The following is a 27,555-nucleotide window of genomic DNA, read 5'->3' as shown; positions in this document are numbered from 1 at the left end:
ACTTTCTTGTGCTCATATATGTAAATCTGATTAGTTTCCTCACCCAAGAAAAAAAGAAGTCAGAATTATGGTCTTAAATGTGGTGAGATGCCTGGTCAAAACATGTGTAACATAAATGAGTACATAGTAGTCTTGTGAACAAGATGTACACAAGAACAGAGGAGAAAAACAGAAGTCAATACCTCAAATATAATTATACAATGGGTACAATAAAAATACACAATTATTTACATATTTGGCTATAACAAATTAAAAGTACAATTGGCGAAGGGCTTCCAATATTTTGCGTATGAACTTCCTGTCTTGCACGGACTGCTGTGTCAACTGATGAGTTCCTGTCACTTCACTTGATGCACGGGAGTTGGAAATGTCATCTTGGTGGGCGGGAAATTGAGTAGACATTTGATGCAATATAATAGAATTTCTGTATAAAATATGGGCTACGTAAACTGTCCGAAAATGTAGTGTGACGTAAATTTACGTTTCAGCAATATACGAAAAAATCGGGCGTGACGTAAATCCATTATCTAATCATTCCTATCCTTTTTATTAAGCCTAAATTTATGTTCTCATCGGCATGCCTTTGGATACATTAAGACACATAAACTCGACAATCCTCCAAGACCCATCATTTCCCAAATACCTACGGCAACATATCCCATAGCTAAGAGATACAATGATTTCCTCCCATATTTTCCAAGCACCTACATTGTTGCCTCAGCGCTCGATTTCTTAGAGATCCTACGCGATTCCCCATCCAACGATGATACCATCTTTGTTTCGCTGGACATGGGGAATCTATTTACGAATATCAATGTGGACCGTACCATCGACTTTATATTAAACCAATTCTTGCCTATTTCCTTCTTAGATCTAAATTTGTCCAATTTAAATCCGTTACTGTGAGTCCTGCCTTGTTGTCTAATATGATGACTTTGTTTGCATCACCCTTGTTAAAGCCTTTGATCGACTTAAACAACTATCAAATCACCCTGCACTCTGCGTCTTTCCAAAGAGTGTAAATTAAGGTGCCTAAGTCTGACTTCCTAAGGACACACACACACACACACACACACACACACACACACACACACACACACACACACACACACACACACACACACACACACACACACACACACACACACACACACACACACACACACACACACACACACACACACACACACACACACACACACGTTCCAGAAGATTGGAAAAAAGCAAATATAGTACCTATATATAAAGGAGGAAATAAAGAAGACCCTGCCAACTATAGACCAGTCTCTCTAACAAGTACAATAGCAAAAATTTGTGAAAGAATTGTCAAAAATAGATGGGTAAAATATTTAGAAAAAAACAATGTGCTCAATCCAAGGCAATTTGGATTCAGACAAGGACGATCATGCGTCACCAATTTAATATGTTTCTATTCAAGGCTAATAGATATAATACAAGAAAGAGATGGATGGGCTGATTGTGCATTTCTAGACCTAAAAAAAAGCTTTTGACAAAGTACCACATAAGAAGTTGCTTAAGAAATTAGAAACTGAAGGAGGAATACAGGGCAAACTGCTAAATTGGATGGAAGACTTTTTGCAAGAAAGAAAAATGAGAGTAGTGATAAGAGATCAACACTCAAAATGGGATGAAGTAATAAGCGGTGTTCCACAAGAAACAGTTCTGACCCCAATAATGTTTGCTACATATATTAATGATATGGATGAAGGAATTGAAAGCTATATGAGCTTTTTTGCAGATGATGCAAAACTATTGAAAAAAGTGAACACGGAAGAAGATTGTGAATCACTACAAAGAGATCTAAATAAAGTACAGGAATGGAGTAGGAAGTGGGAGATGGAGTTCAATACAAAAAAGTGTAGTATAATGGAATTTGGAAAAAGTAAAAACAGAATAACAGGATCATATAAATTGGGAGAAGAAGGAATAAAAAAAGTAGAAAATGAAAAGGACCTGGGAGTCATTGTTATGAATAATATGTCACCTGAGAAACATATAAATAAGATTTTTGGAGAAACCTATAATTTAATAAGAACAATCAAAGTTGCATTTACATACCAGGTCCGTATACACAAAACTTGTTAGCACTAACAAATAGCTGTTAAGGGTAACAAATTCCTGTTAAGGCTAACATTTAGCTGTTAAGCACTAACAGTGATACAGAAAACTTGTTAGGGCCTTAAAAGTACTGTTAAGATAAAAGTGCTGAGGAGGACTATTAAGCTCTTAACAAGTTCCTGTTAGTAGAGAAGATGGCGGAGCAACAACAACTAAAAAGATGACTGCGAGTTTATCGACAGCGACGGGACATATTTAACGAGTACAATGACGACGAACTCATCAAACGCTTCAGAATGAACCGTGCTGGTATAATAAAAATGGCTGATTTAGTGAGGAACAAACTTCAATCCCGAACAGAACGGAATCGACCACTGAGTCCTGAGACGAAGGTGGCAATTACCCTATGATATTTAGCCACAGGTAAAATGCAGCAGTGACGAATTTGGGACCTCGCAAGCATCAATCAGCCGTGTCATTACTCAAACAATTGATGCACTATCAGAACCAGATACTGTAACTCAGTTTGTAAAATTCCTATTGACTCGCCAAGAAGTGCAAGTAAAACAAGCAGAGTTCATGGAAAACTGTAGGTTTCCCGGTGTTGTGGGTACCATAGATGGCACAAACATTAGAATTGGGGCTCCAAGTGTCGATGAACATTTATATGTAAACAGAAAACAATACCATAGCATCAACGTGCTTTGTCATGCCTCCCTCTTATCCTTGTGGTTTAAACTTGGCTTGAATCGCCCATTTATTATTATTTTTTCTCCATAATCACGTTGATCAAGAGGAGTGTTTCCTCTTGTGACCAGTTTGGCTTCCTTTTCTTTTTCTGTGTTTCTTCTGCCATGTCTATGTCCTCTGAAATTATTGTTGAGTCTTCTGTCGGAAGATTTGTCTGTGGCACGGCCGCCTGTACAATGCGCCTTCGTCCAAAAATATCTGTCGTTGGTTAATAAGTACTTCTAAAAACCCATACATACGATATCTATGTGCTATCATGATACTTTATTAATAAATTCTGAACAACTGCATTAATAACACTGTTTTATGTGTGCAATTTTTGATAATACGTCCATTTACATGTTCATAAGCTGCTAACTTCAGCGCTGTTTAGCGGTACTTGACAAACAACTGTTTGCTAGCTAACAGTTGTTAGTTAATCATTGGTGTATAACTTTTAGTGGTTTTCTGTTAGCTAGCAGAGATTGTTAAGGCTAACAAAAAAGTTTTGTGTATACGGCCCCTGGATGAAGAAATGGTGAAGAAAATTCTAATCACCCTGATAAGACCAAGATTGGAATATGCAGCAACGATATGGTCACCAAGTGCAAAAAAATGCATAAAAAAACTTGAAAGAATACAAAGAGCAATTACAAAATTGGCACCAACACTCTCAAAACTATCATATGAAGAGAGACTAGCAAAACTTGAACTACAGACACTAGAGCAAAGAAGAGAGAGAGGAGATTTGATAGCTATTTACAGAATCATGAAAGGCATAGAAATTACTGACAGAGAGAATCTGATAAAATGGGATGACAGAAATACAAGAGGACATGGAAAGAAAATAAAAAAAGACAGCTATAGAAGAGATGTGAAAAAGAACAGCTTTCCTCACAGAGTAATAGACAGTTGGAACAAGTTAGATGAGAAAGTGGTGTGTGCAAAAACAATACATGAATTTAAAAATAGTTTAGATAAAATGAGATATGAAGACGGGACCCCACGAGCATAGCTCCCCTTCCCGTAAAATACAACTAGGTAAATACACACACACACACACACACAAAGTATTTTTCGCCCTCTATCAAAGATTTTAAGTATCCTAGCTAAAGAAACTATTCTAGGGAACATGCAGCCCTCTTGGAAAACAAGGAAATAAGCGGAATTGTTCAGTCAGTTTTTGTCTTGTAATGAGAGAAAATAAGCTCGACTCTTGCTGTGCAGCTACAACTGTCTCTTGTTTACTCTATGTTCGCAGGGGCACAGGCTGCCGAGGCGTCATGTAATACATTATCGTTTCAGCCAATGACCTAACTGTTTTGAATCCCGTGACCGACTCCAGCCAATCACAGGGCTTTTCCTTCACAACAGAAACGAAATCGGACGGGCGCCGACTTCGTTTTGAATTGGTTTGTGTCAAGTGTAGATGTTAATTCTAAAGATCTGCTGTTTTCTTTCTGTGTGTGTGAAAACTAGTGCTCCAGATGCTTCTAGAAAGACCACGGTCTCCTTCAAAAAGATTATTTCGTGTCAATCGCGTAATGACTGCGAGTGTTGTAGTGTTAAAGTATTTTGTACATTCAGTGATGGAGATTGCTTGATGGTTGGTAGGAAGCGGGGGTGTATGGCGTATGACCCGCTTCTTAAATTATTTTTTTCGTATGTTCAGTTTCATCACCAATAGGGACATCGTTTATTATTTTTAGCACATATTGTGGATGCAACCTTCAGACATATAACACCTGGTTCACAAAACCCACATCACTGGTTTTATATAAATAAACAGCAAAGAATAAGATTCAACCGTGCTCGCTAAACTGCTGGACAGATCACTTCACACTGTGCCTAAGGTAAGCTCTTAGGTGCTTCACAGGCTTGATCGAGGTGAAGGAGGGAGTGGGATGCTGTGGGGATGAATGAAATAGCCTGGCGACAGCAGCAATATAAGAAAAAAATGACACCAATTCTTCAGTCTGGGGATTTGAATCTGCGAGGCTAAGAATACGAGTCGACTACTTTGACACTTCTGCTCCCGTAAATATAATTTATTGATATGTTTATTTACTTATATATTTATTAATTTATTCATTGATTCATGTGGTTATCTATTTTTATTCTGGAACATTTATGCCTAGACAATTTACAACACGCACTGATACAGCCACCCGACCCTGATCCCATGGTGTATGAGCAGGGAAATCATCAGCTATTATGGCAATACACGCATATGACGTAACGTCGTCCGCACGGATTATCGATCGCCCAATTGTGACAATTGATATTACATATCTTCAATAAATGATAAGAGTAAAACTGCACAAAGCACAATTGTATAAAGCATTATCTGAAGTGGACGAATGCACTCATGAGGGAGAGCTATTTTTTTCTGGAACGTCCTGATGTAATGGTTTGAACTTTGGCGGGCAAGGTTCAAGATATGACGTCATAACGCTTTACTCAGAAACCGCGAGCCCGGACAGTCAAATGTCAGTGTTTGTTGAAATAGTACTACATCTTCATATAAGGTATATCTTTCCTCTGTGTTGGTGATACATTATGTGATATTTGTAATGACAAAGAATAGGGTGGTGTAAGATAAGTTTATATATAGTGACGAAAATACAAAGTGATTAGAAAATCGACAAGCGAATAATCTCTTTCGAGTTTAATTGTTCATCTTAGTGTGTTGTTTAGATTCTTGGGGAACTGAGCCATTCATCAAAGTGAGACTGGATTCTAAAGCTATCCTGTGTTGGCCAAAATTATAAACTATATCTTCAGTGTGTGATTTCATATTATGAAATCCTATCTTGCATTCATTTATTATCATATTTTCTGTAGATAACAATGTGTGAGTAAAGAGCTGTTACTTTTCTTTGAATTGCTCGTATTAGTCTACTTGGAATTGTTAAATATAGGATTTGTTATATCAATTTTGTTTACTTTAAGACAACAATATTCCCATCAGTACCACGTAAGCAACATGTCAGCCGAGTAGTGATATGATCGGCGTCGCAGTCGAATGGGGTCATATTACACACGCATGCGCACACACACACACACACACACAGGCGCGAGCGCGCGCGCGGTGGCGCGGTTGATAGAGTACTGGATTGCTAGTACGGAGGTGCAGCTGTACCTGGTTCGAATCCTGCCCAGGGCCGAAATTATTTCGGTATCTCTGCGCTTCGGGTCGTTACTCCGACTCTCGTGGGCGGGGAGTTGGGTGTGTGTGTGTGTGTGTGTGTGTGTGTGTGTGTGTGTGTGTGTGTGTGTGTGTGTGTGTGTGTGTGTGTGTGTGTGTGTGTGTGTGTGTGTGCATTACCCATAGATCGGTCATACGAGCTCTGAGCTCTCTTCCGGGAGGGAAATAGCTGTCGATCACGAGTCCAACACGTGATCCAAAGACCAAGGTGAATACACACACACACACACACACACACACATACACATACACACACACTCTTGCTAGTGTAGTGGCACCGGGCTCGTCAACTACGTCAGCAATGAGTGTGTGTGTGTGTGTGTGTGTGTGTATGTGTGTATGTGATTCACCATGGTCTTTGAATCACGTGTTGGACTCTTGATCGACAGCTATTTCCCTCCCGGAAGAGAGCTCAGAGCTCGTATATGTCTGATCTATGGGTAATGCTGTGACCTTACACGCACACACACACACCCAACTCCCCGCCCACGAGAGTCGGAGTAACAACCCGCAGCACAGCGATCCTGAAATTATTTTAGCCCTGTGTGTGTGTGTGTGTGTGTGTGTGTGTGTGTGTGTGTGTGTGTGTGTGTGTGTGTGTGTGTGTGTGTGTGTGTGTGTGTGTTTACCTAGTATCTACCTAGTTGTATTTTACGGGAAGGGTGAGCTATGCTCGTGTTGTCCCGTCTTCATATCTCGTTTTATCTAGACTGTTTTTAAATTCGTGTATCGCTTTTGCACACACCACATTCTCATCTAACTTGTTCCTGTGGGGAAAGCTGTTTCTCTTGATTTTCTCTTGATTTTCTTTCCGTGTCCTCTTGTATCTCTGCCATCCCATTTTATTAGATCCTCTCTATCAATAGTTTCTATGCCTTTCATGATTCTATAAATAGTTATCAAGTCTCCTCTCTTCCTTCTTTGCTCTAATGTCTGTAGCTTAAGTTTTGCTAGTCTCTCTTCATATGATAGTTCTGAGAGTGTTGGTGCCAATTTCGTAATTGCTCTTTATATTTTTTCAAGTTTTGTTATACATTTTTTTGTACTTGGTGACCACGCCGTCGCTGCATACTCCAATCTTGGTCTTATCAAAGTGACTAGTATTTTCTTCACCATTTCTTCGTCCAGGTATATAAATGCCAATTTAATAGTTCTTATTAAATTATAAGTTTCTCCAAAAATCTTGTTTGTGTTCCTCAGGGGACATATTATTCATAATAATGACTCCCAGGTCCTTCTCATTTTCTACTTTTTTATTTTCCTCTCCCAATTTATATGATCCCACTATTTTTTTTTTTTTGCTTCTTCCAAATTCCATTATACTACACTTCTTAATATTGAACTCCATCTCCCACTTCCTACTCCATTCCCATACGTTAATGAGATCACACTGCAGTGACTCAATCTTCTACAGTGTTCACTTTTTTTTTCAAAAATTTTGCATCGTCCGCAAAGAGGCTTATGTAACTTTCAATTCCTTTATCCATATCATTACTATATATAGCGAACATTATTGGGGCCAGAACTGTTCCTTGTGGAACTCCACTAATCACTTCATCCCAATTAGTGTTTTTCTCTTATCACCACTCATTTTTCTTTCATGCAAGAAGTCTTCCATCCACTTCAGCAGTTTGCCCTGTATTCCTCCTGCAGTTTCTAATTTCTTTAGCAATTTCTTATGTGGCACCTTATCAAAAGCTTTTTTCAGGTCTAGAAATGCACAATCACCCCATCAATCTCTTTCTTATATTACATCTATTAGCCTTGAATAGAAACACATTAAGTTTGTGACGCATGATCGTCCTTGTCTAAATCCAAATTGCCTTGGATTTAGTACGTTTTTTTTTTTCCCAAATGCGTTACCAAGCTAATTTTGACCATTCGTTTACAAATTTTAGCTATCGTACCTGTAAGAGAGACCTTGTTTCCCCCTTTATATATTGGTACTATATTTGGTCTTTTCCAGTCTTCTGGAACTTTTCCTACTTTCAATGAACTGCTTATTAGACTATGCATTTTGTCTGTTAGTTCATTCCTGCATTCTCTCAAAATCCAGTTTGCCATTTCATCCTGTCCATGCGATTTTCTGACATCGAGGTTACTCAAGTGATTCATTATTTCATTCCTTGTTACTTCTATCTCTTTCATAGAGGGGACTTTCTCCTCCCACTCGATATCTCTAGGTTGTATGTTCTCCCTCCTAAACACCGATTTAAAATGCTTGTTCATAGTTTCTGCCATTTCTATTTCCTCTGTGTATTCAAATCCTCCTTGTAGTCTCTCTAATTCTTGTTTGTTTTTCAGTTTGTTGTTTACAAATCTGTAAAATAGTTTTGGTTGATCTTTATATTTTTCTATGACATTTCTTCGTATTTTCTCTTTTCTTCTTTGCACACTTGTACATATTCATTTCTATAATTAGTATATATTTTCCATTTTTCAGGTCCTATTTTTTTCCCATTTTATCCAAGCTTTATCCCTTTTGTCTTTTATCTCCTACATCTCTTGTTGTACCAACACTTTACATATCCTTTTTCTTGTTTTTGTCTTGGAGCATACTTTTCCACTCCTTTATAATTTTTTGTCAAAATAGTCAATTTCTCTTCTACTGTTGTTTCCTCCTTGTGTACTTTCCCAGTCTGCTTTTTGAAAGAATTCTCTTATTCTATCAATTTTTTTTCTATACATCAATCTTCCCTTTCTATATTGTTCGTTTTTCCATGTATTTTTCCTCATTTAGTTCCAGTTCAACCAATATATGGTCATTTTTACTTATTGGTGTCTTATATTCAATCTTGTCCACTATTTCGAGTTCTGATGTGATTATTAGGTCCAATCTCGATGGTTCTTCCTCATTTCTCTTCCTAGTATTCTCTTGTATCCATTGTGTCATTGTATGTTCTATAATCATATCAAGTAGTACATTTCCCCATAGGTCGTCTCCACCCTTCACTGTCATCTTTTCCCAGCAGACTTCTTTACAATTAAAGTCACCCATTATGACTATTCTTCTTCCATCTTCCATTATCTTATTTAGTGTTATCCTTGTGTCTTCTAACATATGTTTGTGTTCTCTCTCTTCCCACGAGGCCGTTTTGGGAGGCACATAATTTACTACAAACTTCCTGCTCTTCCCATCCCTGTCCTCCACTTCCATCATAATCATCTCTACTCTATTCTTTCCATATGTGACATTCCTCACACTTATATCCTTCTTAGTCAGGAACATAACTCCATCCCTCTCTGTTTCTAATCCAATAATTATATGCACCATGTCCTACACTGTTGGGTGGTAGTGGGCCTTTCAATTTTGTCTCTACAATTCCCATTATATCTGGTTCTTTTTCCTTCAGGTAATCATTCAGTTCATTCAAGTCTGTTATTAAGCCATCTATGTTTGTGTAAGACACTTTTAATTTTCTGCTACTTCCATCGTGTTTTCTGTTTCCTTTCCGTTTTCCTCTGCTATGAACCATTTCCTCACTTTCATATTCACTACTCTCCAATAAAATTTATCTTTTTCTGACTGTTCTTTTTTCAAATTTTCCTTAGTTTCTAGTCTTTGTTTTCTCATCCTCTCTTTCCTCTTTATTCATTTCTCTTTTTATCCATACCTGTTTATATTGATCACTGCTAGTTTTCCCGTTTTTGCTAAGATATTCTCTGCTGTCGTTTGTGATCTGAATTTGATCTCAATTGGTCTGGTCTTATCTGTATTGTATTTCCCCATTCTATATAATTCTTCAATTTCTTTCCCTGTTTCATGTCCAGCTTCTTGAACTACTTCTAATATCTTGTCTATCTTTTCTTTCTCTTTTACTCTTGTAGTCCTATTTGGATTATACTTCTCTTCCATCCCTAATATAGTTATACATTTCCTTTTGTCCGCTAAGTCTTTTACTATATTCTCCTCTCTCATCACTTTAATGGCTGTGTCCTTAGTTTCTTCTTTCATCTGCTGTGTCACTATACCTCTAAATACAATTTTGTTGTTCTCTTGGACTTTTCTCCAACCCTGTGCTTCTTTTGCTATGGACTCTTTATTCTCTTTATTATTCTTTAATTCCTCATTCTCATCTTTTACTTCTTTTAACTGTCTTTTTAATTTTTCTATTTCTTTAGGTTTTGGTTCTTCTTCTTTAGTTCTTCCAATTGATCAACTCTGCGTAATCCGCGTAAGTTGGCTGAACCTAACCTCCCAATGTTTGGTCATTTTCTCTAGTTTTTCCTCTAGACTTGCTAATCGGGTGAGGTTGGCACCCCCCCCCCTCTCATTAAATCCATGGAAATTATTATCTGCACATTCTATTGATTTGTTCTTATCTATATTTCTAAATTTAATGCTTTTACTGATATTTTCGATTTCACCTGCATCGTCTGCAACCCTCTTGTTGACATTTCTTCTGACGTCCGGGGGAGCACGTTCGTCTCCTTCCTCATTTCTTCCATTTCCCTCAGTAATCCCTCCCTTTCTCTTTTTTCTTTACTTTCCCACTACACCACGAGCTTTCCCCTTCCCTACTAATACAACAAAGGTACTCCCTTGTCGTTGAGATCCACGAAAATTGTATTTCTTTTCCGGAGTTCCAATCTTCGCCGCAAATCCGACATGTGTGTGTGTGTGTATGTGTGTGTGTGTGTGTATGGGGTCATATTACACACGCATGCGCAAGCAGGCACACACACACACACACACACACACACACACACACACACACACACAGAAAACAGCAGCGTTATTATTGATGCATGTATTTATTTCTTAAGTTGATAGTACATGTCGAAGATGATACGCTGTCCATTCAGTTGAACTGGACAACCATCAGCTTTATCCTCAGCGAAGATGGATAACTGGGGACCCTTTTGGTTAGTTTGCACAATGACCTCTGTCTTGCTGGTGTTGTCTTTTAGTCCAACGACTCTGTAGGCAACTGTCAGAAGATCTCATTTGTGTTGTTGGTATTCTGTGGATTAAATATTAGTATCAGGTCGTTTGCGGACAGGAATTCTGTTATATCTTCTTCACTGATCAATGGGGTCAATTGTGGACCCCCCTCCCCACACACTGTTCAAATGTAGAATCCCCACCCCAATTACACTCGGTTGTAGAATTTCCCTCTACACTGATCAACTGTAGAGTCTCCACCCTAACTAACATAGGCTAGGTTTGGTTTCGTTATGTTAGGTTAGGTTATATATCATAAGCCATAATAAACTGTAGAATATTAGGTTATGTTAGGTTAAGTTATATTGGGTTAGGTTAGGTCAGGTTAGGTTATGTATCACGAGTCATAATTACCTGTAAAATGTCAACCCCAACAATAATCAATAGTACAATTTCCACCCAAAGTACGTGTGTATGTGGATGGGAAATTCTATAGTTGATTCGATCAATGACTGAGCTTGCAAACGTTTCATAGTAAAGAGAATCTACGTGAATATCATATTTAACGTCTTTGCAACCTTCCAGTGGTTAAATTAATTTCAAGTAAGAACATGTTGAATAAGAGCATGTGGATGTACATGCGCAAGTGCATATGGATATGTACGTACATTTACATATACGTACACATGCCCATGTATGTATACATATACATATACATATACATATACATACACATCGCTTCAATCCATTGTCGCAGCTTCTTCCTGCAGACTATACAATCACATCAGATTCATGTAGTGCTCTTCCAACAATCTCCACCCTTTAGTTCACAAAATCTATTCATGGTTCATCTAAATCTTTACCCAAACCCGTTTCCTGCTGGGTTCCAACCCATGCAGTCACCCTGGCAATGAAAAAACTAACGTGGCAGCTCGAAAGGCGGCATGCACCTATTTTGATACCTCCACTCCACTGTCACTGACAGCCTATTAGCCATTTCTGCGACCAACAATGCTGAACATGTGTCAAAGACAGTGGGAACAACACTCAGCAAACCATCTCATAGTAATTACTGTTGAAATATGACAAAATCTTTAAAAATCCATCTAAGTCTGCCGAAATCTGTTTGCACGTTCAATACCACGTACCCCATAAAGCCTGAGGGTCGCTCTCAGATGGTCCTTGTAGTAAAGCTTATACCTTCCGATGGTACAGTCATCGACTCCAAGCTAATCGTTTTGGCCTCTTTCCCGTCGATTTCGGAGTGATGCAACACATGCAATGGCTGAGTATAGGACAGAGTTGTCATTCAGTGTCATTTCGCAGCATCTACTGGCAACATTAACGTCACTGACCATGTCTGCTGATGATGCAGTGCTTCTAACGGTGTGCTCGGAGGTCCTGGTTACAGCCCACGAGTTTGCTCTATGAGGCGAGACCGCTTGAACCCTAGGCGCGAAAGGAAGACTGAGTATAATAATAAAAAAAGAGGCACCTCAAATATTGCTGATAGTAGCAGGGAGATCTCATGATAACTGATTAATTCATTATATTCTATTCATACGTTTCTGTTAACTTTTACTTTAGTTACCCCCGAGTATTATACATACTCTATGATTTAGAAAGCATAAATTTTAGGGCTAACTGTAAAATTTTAAAATCTTTTCCTCATAATTCTCAGTAGTTCAATTACCTTAACTAAATTATCGCAGTTCTATGACATTCACATTGATATCTTATATAGTTAGGAATAATAGCCTACGTATGGTTTTCACGAAGCAGATGGTGAATATTTGATTATCTGATGTATCTTATAATCTTTCTTGTCAGGGAAATACTTTTTACTGACATGTGTTTACAAAAACTATAACATTTCTTGTATTATATATTTTGATGTTAATGCTATGGCCAGTCTGGGGACACATCACACACATATCTCTACCCGAGCCTCACGAATTGAAACTGGTCAATGATCAAATTCGTTGCCGTTCCTCGTGAGGTTGGGCCTTATGAAATTGGAGGCTCATCTGGGATGTTGTCCAGGAATTTGTCTATCCCATAATCCTCCTCTTGAAAGCCTCCGATCTGATTCCCGTTAGGTCCCTTATCTCTCTTGGGAGACAGCTGAAGAGTCTGGGGCCAGCACAGGTGAAGCTTTACGCCTGGATCATCTTCAGTCGCTGGGAGCAGCTGCTTATGGATATTCTTGCGCAGGTCCTACCAGACCTAAGATGGTGTTGTCCTTTAGTCTAGTCTAAGTAATTTGGGAGTGAAGCTCCCACGGGCTTTGGATGTGAGCCCGTTTGGAGGGTGATTGTACATATGAGTGTGTGTGGGCCCAACCACACACACTCATACATTCACAAGATGTGCACACGTATATGAAATGCGCATGCATATCTCAGTGAATGCACCCTTCTCAATATAGCTGAGTACGGATACATATTTATATAACTGGTGACATCTAATAGCATATATAATTGTAAAGAAAAGAGGGGGTGATTCAATGTATGAGTGTGTGTGGCCTTGGTCACACACACTCATACATACATTAGATGTGCATACGTATGCAATATACGTATGCACATCGCTATGAATTCACCCTTCCGGACAGTAGAAACATATGTATAAAAATTAAAGGGGGGTGATTCAATGTATGAGTGTGTGTGGCCTTGGTCACACACACTCATACATACATTAGATGTGCATACGTATGCAATATACGTATGCACATCGCTATAATACCGCCTCCTCCTTTATGTGAGGGTTTTGGTGCTGTGCCCTCCAAGATTTTCCAGACGTAAATCACTATATAGCGCTTTCTTCGTCTCTGCAAGTAGAGATGAGGATTTTCAGCCTCTTCCAGTAGTTCTGGGAGTTCCAACTATCTTCCCCGTGAATACCTTCAGCAGCAAACATTACTTGTTTATACACAGTGGAACCGATGATTGGACTTTCGACCATTGAATGAAAAAAAAAAAAAAAAAAAAAAAAAAAAAAAAAAAAAAAATGGAACGGTGGAATAGGTTGCTGAATTTGTTATGTAGATTATGGTAATGGGTATTTATCCTTATTTGGATCAGAGGGTTCTGTCGATTCAAACATGGCCGGGCGACAGCCAACAGAATATAGGAAGTTGCCACGTCCAACAAAATGTTAGATCAGAATGAATTTAGTTCCTTGTCTGGCAGAGGGGATGTTCACAACTGAATAAAATCGAATGGTTGAACAAATGATGAGTCACAATTTCCGATAACGATTATAGACGATATGGTTAATGTTAATAATTTATTTTATATTATTCATTCACTTATTTATTTTAAATTTATTTATTTATTTACTTATTTATTTGTTAGTTTATTCATTGTTTATTTTTCTTAATCATTTATCTTACTTTATTTTATTTTTATTCTGTTTACAGACACGTTGGGGAATAGGCAGTGATGCAATGAAGATGAAACTTAAAATGATCTGCTCATGTAAGTGGTCCGAGTAAATTAATTTATTATCGATTAGTTCTGTGCGCTCCTTTATTTATCTGTAGTTATTCATTTATGTATTTACTCACTTATCTTTTTATTCATGTACTTATTTGTTTATTTATCAACTTATTAATTTATTTGTTTATTTACTTATTTATCTATTTACCCATCTATTTATTTATTTGTTTATTTATTTGTTAATTGTTCATTTATTTATATATTTGTTTATTCATACACTTATCTATTCCGTTTTTACATGATTCAGAACTTGGCATTCTACTTTTGGAGGGTAACCTGGTGTGAACAAATTCGCTTATGTTCTCGTTCTCACTCTGATATAAATTAGCATCTCAAATTCCATTCTAGGACGATAAAAGTACAGTGGTTGCTGCTATTGACGTTTATGAGACCTTATCAAGAGAAACAAGACTTATTCCAAAACAGGAAATAGGTTATGAACTGGGATTGAATTTTTTTTGTGCATTTATCTGACTTTTGTACGATTTTAAAGTTGTTTCAAAGCATCCCCGAACATATTCGCGCCAGAAAGGTTGAGGAGGAAATAGGATAAAGTTATCGAAACCACACGTGGTCACATAGTGCAACGACGTATGCATATATGTTATGGCGTATTTACCTAATAAACCTAATTGTAGTATAAAAGAAAACGAGCAACACTCGTTGGATCCCGTATCTTACTCTTCATCTCACATCACTCACTCACTCACTCACTCCGTTGGATCTTGAACCTCGTGTAGATTCTGGTCCGCCAACAGTAATCCTCTCCATACCCTTCGGTCCTGTGCTACTTCCATCCAGCCTCAAATTCATGAACAGTTCCAATTTAATCTATATCCTTGATTTCAAATTATCACAATTAGGTTTGAATATATGTAATGTTTGAACTCGGGCAATATCACTTTCTAAGCTATTCCAAGTATTTATGCATCTGTTTGGCAAACTATTTCTTCACATTCTTTATTTCATTTCATTTATTCATTCATTTATTATTACTTTTTCCATGGCCTCTTAAAACCCTCTGCTCCTTAATCAAGAGATCTCTTCTGTCAGTGTAATACCCCCTTTAGTGACCTGAATACTGGAATCATATCTTCTCTTTCTCTTCGATCTTTCAAAGTTGGCAGACCCAGTGCTTTTAGTCTTTCCTCGTATGGTTTATCTGCCAGGCTGGGGACCAGTTTGGTTGTTGCCCTTTGTACTCTCGATGTTGTTTACATTCTTCACTCTGTGTGGGGACCGTTCTACTAATGCATATTCAAGTCTTAACGGATCAGGATTTCGATGAGTTTTTTCTTCATCTCTTCACACATATAGTGAAAAGGTATTTTATTCTTCTGTAACAGTCCGTACATCTCTCCCATGATTCTGTCGATATGTCTGTCAGGTGACAGGCTGTCTTTTATCAACACACTCAAATCTTTCTTCTCTTTTGCTTTTGTAATGCGGTTTCTTCCCAAGGAATAGTTTATCTATTTATTCATTTGTTTATTTATTGCTGCTATTACCCATTTTCAGTTTTTTCCTTTTTATTGAAAAGTATTTCTCATTCTTGCCTCTATGCAAAAATAGCATCTAGATATTTTTGCAATAGTCTAAAGTCCTTCTCGTTTTACACCCTTCTCTTAATTTTTGCGTCATCTGCAAACATGTTGACATAACTTGTTGTACCTTTCATCATGTTATTGACATAGACGAGAAACGTTATTGGTGCAAGCACTGAACCTTGTGGAACTCCGCTCGTGTAAGAGGCCGGTAGTTGTACGAATGGAAATGAGCTTGGGAAACAGTAGGGCATTAGAATGATGACTCAATAATTCAGACTCGACGCCTGCTCGAGGGCGACGTTATGTCTATGTAAACACACCGACAGTGGTGGTGACAGTGGTGACAAGGGGTGGGGAAAGTGGTGAACAGCGGTGCGACGAACGAACTGAGTGTTGAACACCTCCGAAGAGAAGTGCTAGATAAACTGGTGAACGAAGAACTTGTGCGAGGAAGTCTTCGGGAACAAGACAACCAAAATCAAGAGTGTATTGGTTCCAAGGACGACTACGAGAGAAATCTACGACTTCAAGTAACTGCTACGATGGGAACAAGCATTCTTCAAGATTCTTCAAGGTGATCATCATCTACAAGGCGGTCTTCAAGGCGTCGAGTCTGAATTATTGAGTCATCATTCTAATGCCCTACTGTTTCCCAAGCTCATTTCCATTCGTACAACTACCGGCCTCTTACAGCTCGTTACTACTCTCCATCTTGACATCTTATCCTTTACCACTGTCCTCATGTATCTTTCCTTCAAGAAATATTTCATCCATTCGAGTAGTTTGCCTCTCAGTCCTCCAACGTGCTCTAATTTCCACATAAATAGACTGTAAGGTACATTATCAAAAGCCTTCTCTAGGTCGAGGTATACAGTCCACCCATTCCCTACTCATCCTTGCAGCACATTAATTACTCTTGAATAAAAGCTTAAAAGCTTCAACACACACAACCTTTCAGTTCTGAAACCAAACTGTCTGCTAGAATGTTCATCTTTTCAAGATATTTGGTATATCAATCTTTCACATAATTTCATTTTTGTGGTGGTCAGTGATACCGGCCTATAACTTAGTGGTGTTTCCTTACACCTTTCTATCTTCTACTTCTCTGAAGAGGGCTGCAGTTGGCAGCCGAAATGTAGAAGTTATCGCTCTTATAAGTTTTTCTTTCATTCCAACAGTGGGTTCTCTGTGTTCATCACTGTAACGAAGGTAAGAAGCCTACATAGAAACGTTAGTCTTTGTCAATTCAGATACCCAAGTAGAATTCAGGACGGGGCTGTTAGGTCCCATGCTTCTTCCTTCTCTTTAGTATGTTTCTATCAAAGCTTCGGTCACGAGATATTAAAGTTTCTTGATGGGGTGAATTAAACTGAGATATCGATTTCTTATTTTCTTCTTAGTAAATGCACTTGGTTCAATCTACACCAAGGGACTCCCGCTTGGGATCCTTGTACATCCCACCAAACCAAGTCTTCTCTGACGTCACTATTTAATTCATCCAATAACTTTGAATGTTACAAATAAGTGCCACCCTTTAAGGGCGTAACTTTACCTTTGTGCACCAATAATTTCTCTCCACCCTTTTCTCCAATCAGAAAGACGGTTATACTGTCTCAAGTAAAACTGTTTACGCAAGCACTCTGCCGCAAGCTGAAAGTGGCTTAAATGTTTACAATTCGTCATATCACATTTATCGATACCCTAGCCTTTGTTTACAAAACATCAGACGGCAAGCGAGAATATACAACTCTGCACTTCCTATCGGCCATTGTTTCAAAACATCCAAGTAATAAAATTTACATTCCTTTCCACCTACCCCTCTATCTACCTAAATGTCTACCACAATCTACCGGCCTCTTACAGGGCTCGGCAGCTACCCTTGGTCGTCCCGACCAATGATATCTACTACCCTCTTACAGGGCTCGCTAGTATATACTTGGAAATCATCATATATAAGAAGCTAATCTGCCCTTGTATAAACTGGTAAAATGGTATCAGTAAAACATATCAAACATATACATATCAAAGAAATAAGCAACCCTCCTAAATGCACAGTAATAATTCAAGCAGAAAAATGGTGATAATATACATGTCTAAATAATAAAGCATATCCCAAAATAATTTGCAACACATAAAATGAAATGTAAAATAGATTTGCAAAACTTTGATTAAGAACATTAGATTTCAATGGAGAATGGTTTCATCTTTTCAAAGATGTTAACAATATGCAATATGAGTTAGAAAAGTATTGTAAAGTGTCTCTTCTTGCATTTCAATTATTTTTGTTAACACAATTTTTTTTCTTCAAAGAAACACTCTTAATGCTTCACAAAATACTACTTCCTATACTTATATGAATTGTCCTTAAGTATTGGCAAGATTCCAAGTCTGAGCACAGCAGATCCAGTAGTTTAGGTCTCCCATCCCAAGTATTTACAATTGGTCAAATTAATACTATCTGTAAAATACATCAAGATTAATATTCAACTTATACATGGATGGGGTGGTGCGAGAGGTGAATGCAAGGGTAGTGGGTCAGGGATTGGAGATGGTTAAGGAAAATGGAGAAAAGTGGGAGGTGAGCCAGCTGTTGTTTGCGGACGACACTGCGTTTGTGGCAGGATCGGAGGAGGGATTGAGGAAGCTGGTGACAGAGTTTGGGAGAGTGTGTGATAGAAGAAAGCTGAAGATAAATGTGGGTAAAAGTAAGGTGATGAGATGTACAAGGGGTGAAAGTGGCAGTAATCTGGAAGTGAACATTAAGGGAGAGCAACTGGAGGAAGTGGATAGTTTTAGATATTTGGGTGCAGATGTGGCAGGAAAGGGTGGAGTGAAGGTGGAGGTAGAATGTAGATTGAGAGAAGCGAGTAAATGCCTTGGTGGTTTAAAAAGTGTAATGAGGAATAGGAATCTGGGAATGGATGCTAAGAGGAGACTGTATGAAGGAGTGATTGTGCCAACAGCACTGTATGGAGCAGAAACATGGAACATGAGAGAGGAAGAGAGAAGGAACTTGAATGTGTTTGAGATGAAGTGTCTGAGAAGTATGATGGGGGTTACTAGGCTAGATAGAGTGAGAAATGAGGAAGTGAGGAGGAGAACAGGGGTGGAAAGGGAGCTGGGAGATAGGGTGGATGAAAGAGTATTAGGATGGTTTGGACACATGGAAAGAATGAGTGAAGAAAGACTAGTAAAAGAGGTATGGAAGGCAGATGTGGAGGGAGTGAACATGAGGGGACGTCCTAAGATGAGATGGATGGATGGGGTGAAGGGGGCTTTGGGGAAGAGGGGAATGTCTGTTGAGGAAGGACGGGAGAGGACAGAAGACAGGGGTGAATGGAGAATGGTTGTATATGGAAAATGTTGTGATGCATGAGGTGGATTGGACGGGGGAATGGGGGTGAGGTAGTGTGTGTGAGCAAATTTTTTTGACGCAGCCCGAAGGGATTTCTCCCCGTCCTCTCCTTTATATGGGGGGACGGAGAGGGGGGGGGGTCGCCGATTTAATGAAGCGGCCTTGCTGTGGATGTGCTGTGTCCTGCGACACTGCTTCTGACCCAGGGCAGTGGACAGGGTGCAGGGATGACCCGTCATCTAGGAGGTGCTAAGATGGGAGGGAGGGTGGAGGGGTGTGAAGTGTTTTCGGGGATGAAATGGGTGGGAATGTTTTTGTGCCTTGTCCTTTTTGGCTACCCCCCTTGTAAGGGGGAAAAAGCCTTGGTATATGTATGTATGTATGTACATAGAATATTATCAAAATATTCCCTATACTCTTCTGGTTCATTAGAATGGATACATAGGGCATCACAACAGTTTATTTTCACAAATTTGCAATTTAACCTTCTTCATATCATCCAAATGGCCTATCATTTCTTCCCTGCTTTCCAAGTGTAACAGATTATATTTATTTCCACCTGCAGAATCAATTACCCTATATGGACCTGAGTACCTTGGTAAAAGTTTATTATAGGGTGACTCTAGTTTGACCATGACTAAATCTCCTATTTTTAATTCTAGTTTATGTGCTATTTTGTGTTGTTGCTTTTTCATCTCTTGTGAATACTCCTGCAATGTTCCCTAACTCTTTGGTTAATACTTTGAAAAGTATTTATTCTATTTGAGATATAATCATCTATATTATATACAGGTTTCTGATCTGCAGTCAAAATTTCATATGGAAGAGTTTTGTCTTCTCCAAAAATAATAAAATGAGGTGTTTCACCTGTTGCTATATTAATTTGGTTGTTCAGAGTACATTTAAAACAAGGAATCCAAGTATCCCAAGTTATACTATGAGGACTTATACATCTAAGACACGTAATAATTTTCTTATTTAACCTTTCTACAACTCCATTACTTTGTGGATGATTCACTGAAATTTTGACTTTCTTGATCTTAAATAAACTACATAATTTTTCCAAGATTATGTTATTAAATTCAGTTCCATTATCTGAAACTAAGATCTTAGGTGTAATGAAATTACGGATTATCTGATCATAGATTACTGAAGCAATAGTTTCAGCTTTCTTATTTAGAATGGGTTGTAAAATACAAAATCTTGAAAAATAATCAATGGCAACAAATACATATTTATATCCATTCTCAGACATAGGTAACTCCAATGTATCTATGTGAACTCTTTTCCAAGGTTTCTGTGGAATGGGATAGGAAAGTATAAGAGCAGGTTTTTGAGTATTTCCTTTCACCTTAACACATTTCAAATAATTTTCAATATAATCATATATATCCTTCTTCATACCTGGCCAAAAATATTTAAGTTGTGTTTGTCTATAAGTTTTATCTTTCCCTGGATGTGAGCTACAATCACTATCATGAAGTAACTTCAATATCTCTTTTACAAGAGTTTGTGGTATTACCAACTGATTTACTGGACCTCTAGAAATATCCTTCCCACTTACAACTGTTTTTCTATACAAAAGTCCATTAGTCAAATGAAATTCCTCTATCTTACACCCCTTTGGTAGTTGTGGAGGATTTTCTCTTGGGTTCATCAAATACTTGGCTAATGAGTCACATGTCTTATCATCCCTCTGTTCTCTTATTAGCATTTCCTCATCTAAAGTTACTAACTCCTCTATACTACAAACAAAATTAATCAACCCTGTCATTGGTTGGCTAATGTTTCTAGAAAGTGCATCTGCCGCAACATTCTTTCTACCCGGAATATATTCAAATTTAACTTCATAGCACTGAAGTACCGCAAACCATCTAGCGAGTCTGCCCCTAAGATTCTTATGCTTAAATAAGTTCTGAATAGCTGTATGATCAGTCCATACTCTGATTGGATATCCCAATATCATATCTCTAAAACTTTCTAATGAATATATCACTGCTAATGTTTCTCTTTCTGTTATAGAGTAGTTTCTCTCTGCATTATTACAAAGTCTTGAAGTGTAAGCTATTGGTTTCAAAGTTCCATTTCTCTCTTGCATAAGTATTCCTCCTAATCCTATGTCAGATGCATCAGTGCAAAGAATGAATTCTTTATCATAGTCTGGAAATATTAAAATTGGAGAACTCGTGAGTTTATCTTTCAACTTGTCAAAAGCTTGCTGTTGTGCAGGTCCCCACATGAACTTTGAGTCCTTCCTCAACAAAGAACTTAATGGATTAGCAATGTCAGCATATCGTTGAATAAATTTTCTATAATATCCTGTCAATCCCAAGAAACTTTTAACTTTTTCTACATTGTTTGGAACTGGAAAATTCCTTACTGCTTCAACCTTTGAATTCACTGTACTAAGTCCATGTCTGTCTATCTTATGTCCCAAATAAATAACACTGTCTTGCAAGAACTTACATTTTTCAAGTTTCACTTGCAATCCTGCTTCAACTAGTTTTGGGAATATCAAATCTAATTTCTTACAGTGCTTAACCGCTGTCTGGGAAACTACTAAAATGTCATCTAGGAATACACTGGCAGTGTTTCCTAACAATCAATCTAGAATTGTATTCATTAATCTCATGTAAGTTAATGGACTATTACATAACCCAAGTGTCATTCGTTTGAACTCATAATGTCCCGTTGAAGTAGAATATGCCGTGAACTCTCTTGAGTCTTCATGCAACTCTATTTGCCAAAAAGCAGATTTGATATCTATAGTGCTAAAATATCTATTCTCAGTTCCCAAACTTCTGAGAATCCCCCCTATTACTGGTAGTGGTAACCTGTCACGTATGGTGCGCTTATTCAATTCCCTATCATCAATAACTGGGCGCATAGTACCATCTGATTTTGGCACTAGAATCAAAGGAAAGTTCCACTCACTTTTACTATGTTCAATAAAATCCTGCGATAACATTTCAGTGATCAGTTTATCTACTATTGCTGATTTAGAGTGAGGAACTTTGGAGGCGGGTATGTAAATAGGCTGTGTTCCTGGTTTTAATTTGATATGTTTTAAAACAGTTGTTTTGCCTAAGGCGTCCCCCGGCAAAGCAATTGCTCTATTTTGCTTCACAAGCAAAGCAACTAAACTCATCCAACTCAGGGCAATTAGTAGGTTGTAATTGACTCTTGTATTTCTTTCCTAACTCTATTTCTTTATGAACTGAACAGATTGATGAAATTGGTAATTCCACCTCCTCAGTATTATCATTTAAAATCTTAATGGGCTTTGTACACACCTATTGGTGTACCTTTCCTTAAAACTATATATCTATTCAAAGTATTAATTACACTGTATAACAAGGAAAAAAAAAAAGAAAAAAAAAACCGGAAATGAGACTATCCTTTTCTAGAGTTATTTTTTGCGTAGATCACGAATATAACATCCGTTTCTTTCTGTGACCCTCCAGTTCTTCGTAAATAGCAGTGCCCGCAATGTCTATCTGAACGGTATTTTTTGTTGCTTTTACCATTTATATAATTTTTCACATAGCTATGTGTTTTTTTTTTCTTAACAGGATACAGAGTTAAGATGCCTAGAGAATGCAAGAATTCGCCAGACAAGTTTTGTTATATATGTGGATCAGTTACATTAAGGCAATACAAGAGACAGTTGACTCAACGTGTAAAGAAACTTTATGAGCTGTACTTTGGATGTAAAGTGGGTGACCAGGACAAAAGCTGGGCACCTCACATATGTTGTGTCAGGTGTACAAGTTCCCTTTCTGCCTGGGTGAAAGGCAAAGGGACTGGCCTCATGTTTGGCGTACCAATGGTCTGGAGGGAGCCAAAGGACCACTCAACAGATTGCTACTTCTGCTTAACGGATATTAAAGGTAGGTGTTCAGTGTTTATTTTTTATTGTTTTTATATATATTTTCAAGAGATGTATAAATAAAAAAGATCGAAATACATAATAAGTTGCACTTCCACTATTTTTGCACGTGATCACAACCAATAGTATCCATTTTTAGTCTGATTTTATATTATTTTCCTGCAGGTCGCAACAGAAAAGGCAAGAAATCTATCGTGTATCCAGATCTTCAGTCTGCTATTCGCCCAGTTCTACATTCAAGTGATATTCCTGTACCACAGCCGCCCTCTGAACTACCAAGCGATGACACGAGCAACTCAGACGATTCAGAATCTCAAGATGCAACGTATACGACACAACTTGAATCTGATAAGAAACCACACCTCATCACCCAACCAGAACTCAGTGATCTAGTTCGTGATCTAACACTTACTAAGCAACAGAGTGAACTCCTGGCCTCACGTTTGCAACAATGGCACCTGTTGGATGAAGAAGCTCGAATTACAGTATTTAGGAAGCGTTCTACAAATCTACAGGATTTCTTCACTTTGGAAAACAACTTGACTTATTGTAATGATATCAGAGGCCTATTCAGTGCCCTTGAGCTGTCCTATGAACCCAATGAGTGGAGGCTATTCATAGATGGATCCCTTTACAGCATAAAAGCAGTTCTGTTGCACATTGGGAACACCATGCCTTCAGTTCCAGTTGCTTACTCAGTCATTTTAAGAGAGACATATGAGAACCTTGCTTTTATTCTAGACCGCATAAGTTACGAAGAGCATGAGTGGTTAATTTGTGCAGACTTGAAAGTAGTAGCCATACTTAATGGGCTACAAACTGGATACACCAAATTTATGTGCTTTCTTTGCAAGTGGGACAGTAGGGCCAGATCAGAACATTATATACGCTCAGAATGGCCATCTCGGGAATCTATGACGCTTGGATGCCATAATGTAATTCATGAGCCACTAGTTAAGAAGGAGAAAATCATTTTGCCACCACTGCATATAAAACTAGGCCTAATGAAGCAATTTACCAAAGCACTGCAACATAACAAGCCATGTTTCCAGTATCTCAAAGGGATCTTCCCTAAAATTAGTGATGCCAAGATTAAAGAGGGTATATTTGTAGGCCCTCAGATTCGCAAGCTTATAAATGATGAGGACTTTGAGGCGACAATGGATGAACCTGAGCTAGCGGCCTGGCATGCATTCAAAGATGTATGCAAAGGGCTTCTGGGAAAGCACCAAGAGTCCCAGCGAGAGCGTAAAGTGGAGAGGCTAATCAAATGCTACCAAGATCTCATCTGACCTTCTTCCCAGAGAATGCAGCAGATGTGAGTGATGAACATGGAGAGAGGTTCCATCAAGATATAGCGTCAATGGAAAACAGGTACAAGGGAAAATGGAACCCTGCTATGCTGGCTGACTTCTGTTGGAACCTGAAGCGTGACACGCCTGAGACGTCTTATAAAAGAAGAAGTAAATAATAGATTGTAGGTTAATACATCATATAAAGCTAACAAACATGCCGATTCATTATATATTAATTAAATAAATACAATGAAGACATTTAATCTGACTTTGGGAGCAAAATACATTTATGGAACCTTGGAAATCTCTATTAATTGCATAATTATTAAAACAGCGATTTACAAAAAATTGTGACGTGGCATGAAATTTTTGTTATCAAATTTGAATTCAGCACACTGAACTTCATAATAAAACGCACATGAGAACTATGTTTTTTTCTTAATCCTGAAATTTGTTGTACAGTGTTATTAATATTTCTACAATGTTCTTATTTGACTTATAAATCCCTGAGTCCAATTTCAAACCATTTAATCTAATTGATTTTGGGACTGTAATGATTTCAGAGTCTACAGTGACTCCTTTCAATTGCACTTCTACGCTGTTAATTGCTCTGGAGTGTAATAGTGTCGACTTTATTACGCCACCATCCACATATATATACCAAAGGCCTTTTCCCCCTACACGGGGGTAGCCAAAAAGAAAAAGGCATAGAAACCACTCCCACCCATTCCATTTTCTATATATTTCACTCCCCTCCACCCTCCTCCCTCCCTCTTATCTTGGCACCTCCTGGATGACGGGTCATCCCTGCATCCTGTCCACTGCCCTGGGTCAGAAGAAGTGTCGCAAGACACAGCACATCCACAGCAAGGCCACTTCATAAATTCGGCGACCCCCCCCCCCCCCGTACCCTCATGCAGAAAAGGAGAAGACGGGGAATAATCCCCTTCGGGCTGCGTCAATTTTTTTCTCATACATACTTCCTCACCCCCAATCCCCCACCCACTCCCCTCATGCATCACAGCATCATCTATACACAACGTCTCTCCATTCACCCCTATTTTCTGTCCTCTCCCGTCCTTCCTCCACAGACATTCCTCTCTTTTGTAATGCCCCTTTCACCCCATCCATCCATCTCATCCTAGGATGTCCCCTCCTATTCACTCCTTCCACCTCTGCCTTCCCCACTTCTTTTACTAATCTTTCTTCACTCATTCTTTCCATGCGTCCAAACCATCCCAATACTCTTTCATCAACCCTATCTCCCAGTTCCCTTTCCACCCCTGTTCTCCTCCTCACCTCCTCATTTCTCACTCTATCCAGCCTAGTAACCCCTATCATACTTTTCAGACATTTCATCTCAAACTTTTAGCGCCTGTTGCACTAATCTCTAAATAAGTTCTTATTATTCTGGCTCTAACACTTAGTAATTTTCATTCTTCTGTAGGATCCATGCCTTGTCCTTCTCTCAAAGCTTGAGGGGGTGAATTAAATGAGATTGATTTTTCTTATCTTCTTTCATCTAAAAATACACTTGGTTCTTCCAATTACACCAAGGGACTCCCGCTCGGGATTCCTATACAATACGTCAAGCCACCTTCGTTCTGACGTCACTATTTCATTCATCCAATATCCTTTTACTTCTCAAACAAGTGCCACTCCTTAAGGGCGTGACTTTACCTCCATGCGCCAATAATGTTTCTCCTCCTCCACCTTTTTCTCCAATCAGAGAGGCTGTTATACTGTTTCAAGCGATATTATTTACGTTAACATTATGTCGCAACGGAAATGGCTTATACGTTTACCATTTTGACATATCAGCATTATTTACAATATACAAGGCGCAAGCGAGCGCGAGTATGACCAAGACATTTCTGTCGGCCGTTGTCTTTAAACCTTTAGTCATAAATTTTGCATTCGTCTCCACCTACCCCTCTATCTACCCAAATGTCTACCTCTATCTACCGGCCTCTTACAGGGCTCGGCAGCTACCGTTGGTCGTCCCGACCAATGATTTCTATTACCCTCCTACAGTGCTTGCTAGTATATACTTGGAATTCATCATAAGAAGCTAATCTACCCTTGCATAAACTGGTAAAATGGCATAGTAAAACATATCAAACATATATATCAAATAAGCAGCCCTCCAAAATGCACAATAATAATTCAGCAGAATAATGGTAAATAACATGCATGTTAATAAAGCATATCCCAAAATAGATAAAATTATAATTAAACAACATTAGAATTCACTGGAAAATGGTTTCATCATCTTTTAAAAAATGATAGCAATATGAATAATTTGCAAACATATTTGCAAAACTCACTACTTTAGAGTTAGAAGTTATAGTTAAGTGTCTCTTCTTGCATTTCAATTATTATTTTTTTTTCAACACAATTCAATTTTCAGATAGTCTTAATGCTTCATATCAATACTTATGTGAAAGGTCCTTAAGGTTCCAAGTCTGACCACAGCAGATCCAAGGTCTCCATGTCTCTGCCTGACACCAAGTTCCAGTTGTTTAGGTCTCCCATCCCAAGTACATACAAATGGTCAATTAAATACTATCTGTAAAATGTATCAAGACTAATATTCAATTCACAAAGAATATTATCAAAATATTCCCTATACTCTTCCGGTTTATTAAAATTGATACATAGGGTATTACAACAGTCATCTTCATAGATCTGCAACCTAACTTTCTTCATATCATCTAAATGGTCTATCAATTCTTCCCTTGTTTCTAATTGTATGATTTTATATTTATTTTCACCTGCAGAATCAATTACCCTATATGGACCTGAGTACCTTGGTGAAAGTTTATTATAGGGTGAATGTAGTTTGACCATGACTAAATTTCCTATTTTCAATTCTAGTTATGTGCTAGTTTGTGTTGTTGCTTTTTCATCTCTTGTGAATACTCCTGCATATGTTCACTAACTCTTTGGTTAATACTTTGAAAAGTGTTTATTATATTTGAGATATAATCATCTATATTATATACAGGTTTCTGATCTGCAGTCAAAATTTCATATGGAAGATTTTTGTCTTCTCCAAAAATTATAAA

The 27,555-nt window shown here is 38.2% G+C and overlaps 2 protein-coding genes across 8 annotated transcripts in view; one reads left to right on the top strand and one right to left on the bottom strand.

Moving 5' to 3' along the window:
- The window catches only part of LOC143036960 (uncharacterized), a 120,765-nt gene that overhangs the window by 13,981 nt on the left and 79,229 nt on the right, over positions 1–27,555 (bottom strand). The window contains exons 2-3 of one of the 7 annotated variants that reach the window (XR_012967443.1): positions 12,050–12,350; positions 10,744–10,980 (exon numbers count right to left, since the gene is read on the bottom strand). The exons of 2 other annotated variants lie outside the window; for them this stretch is intronic. Coding sequence is in view for 1 of the 5 variants with exons in the window: in XM_076205022.1 (XP_076061137.1) it covers positions 10,961–10,980 (20 nt within the window). In the remaining 4 variants the exon portion in view is untranslated. Of the gene's footprint in view, positions 1–10,743; positions 10,981–12,049; positions 12,351–27,555 lie in introns of those variants that run through there. 4 more of the 7 variants (XR_012967446.1, XR_012967444.1, XR_012967445.1 and 1 more) reach the window with 4 other exon arrangements.
- The window catches only part of Gnmt (Glycine N-methyltransferase), a 125,254-nt gene continuing 112,033 nt past the window's right edge, over positions 14,335–27,555 (top strand). The window contains exon 1 of the mRNA XM_076205015.1: positions 14,335–14,380. Coding sequence (XP_076061130.1) covers positions 14,350–14,380 — 31 coding nt within the window. The 5' untranslated portion in view covers positions 14,335–14,349. The remainder of the gene's footprint in view (positions 14,381–27,555) is intronic.

Source organism: Oratosquilla oratoria, chromosome 21 (genome assembly GCF_046742065.1).
Source record: "Oratosquilla oratoria isolate Oo_2021 chromosome 21, ASM4674206v1, whole genome shotgun sequence".
Classification (NCBI taxonomy): Eukaryota; Metazoa; Arthropoda; class Malacostraca; order Stomatopoda; family Squillidae; genus Oratosquilla; species Oratosquilla oratoria.
The sequence above is the reverse complement of the archived record's forward strand: the minus strand, read 5'-3'. Positions and strand labels throughout refer to the sequence as shown.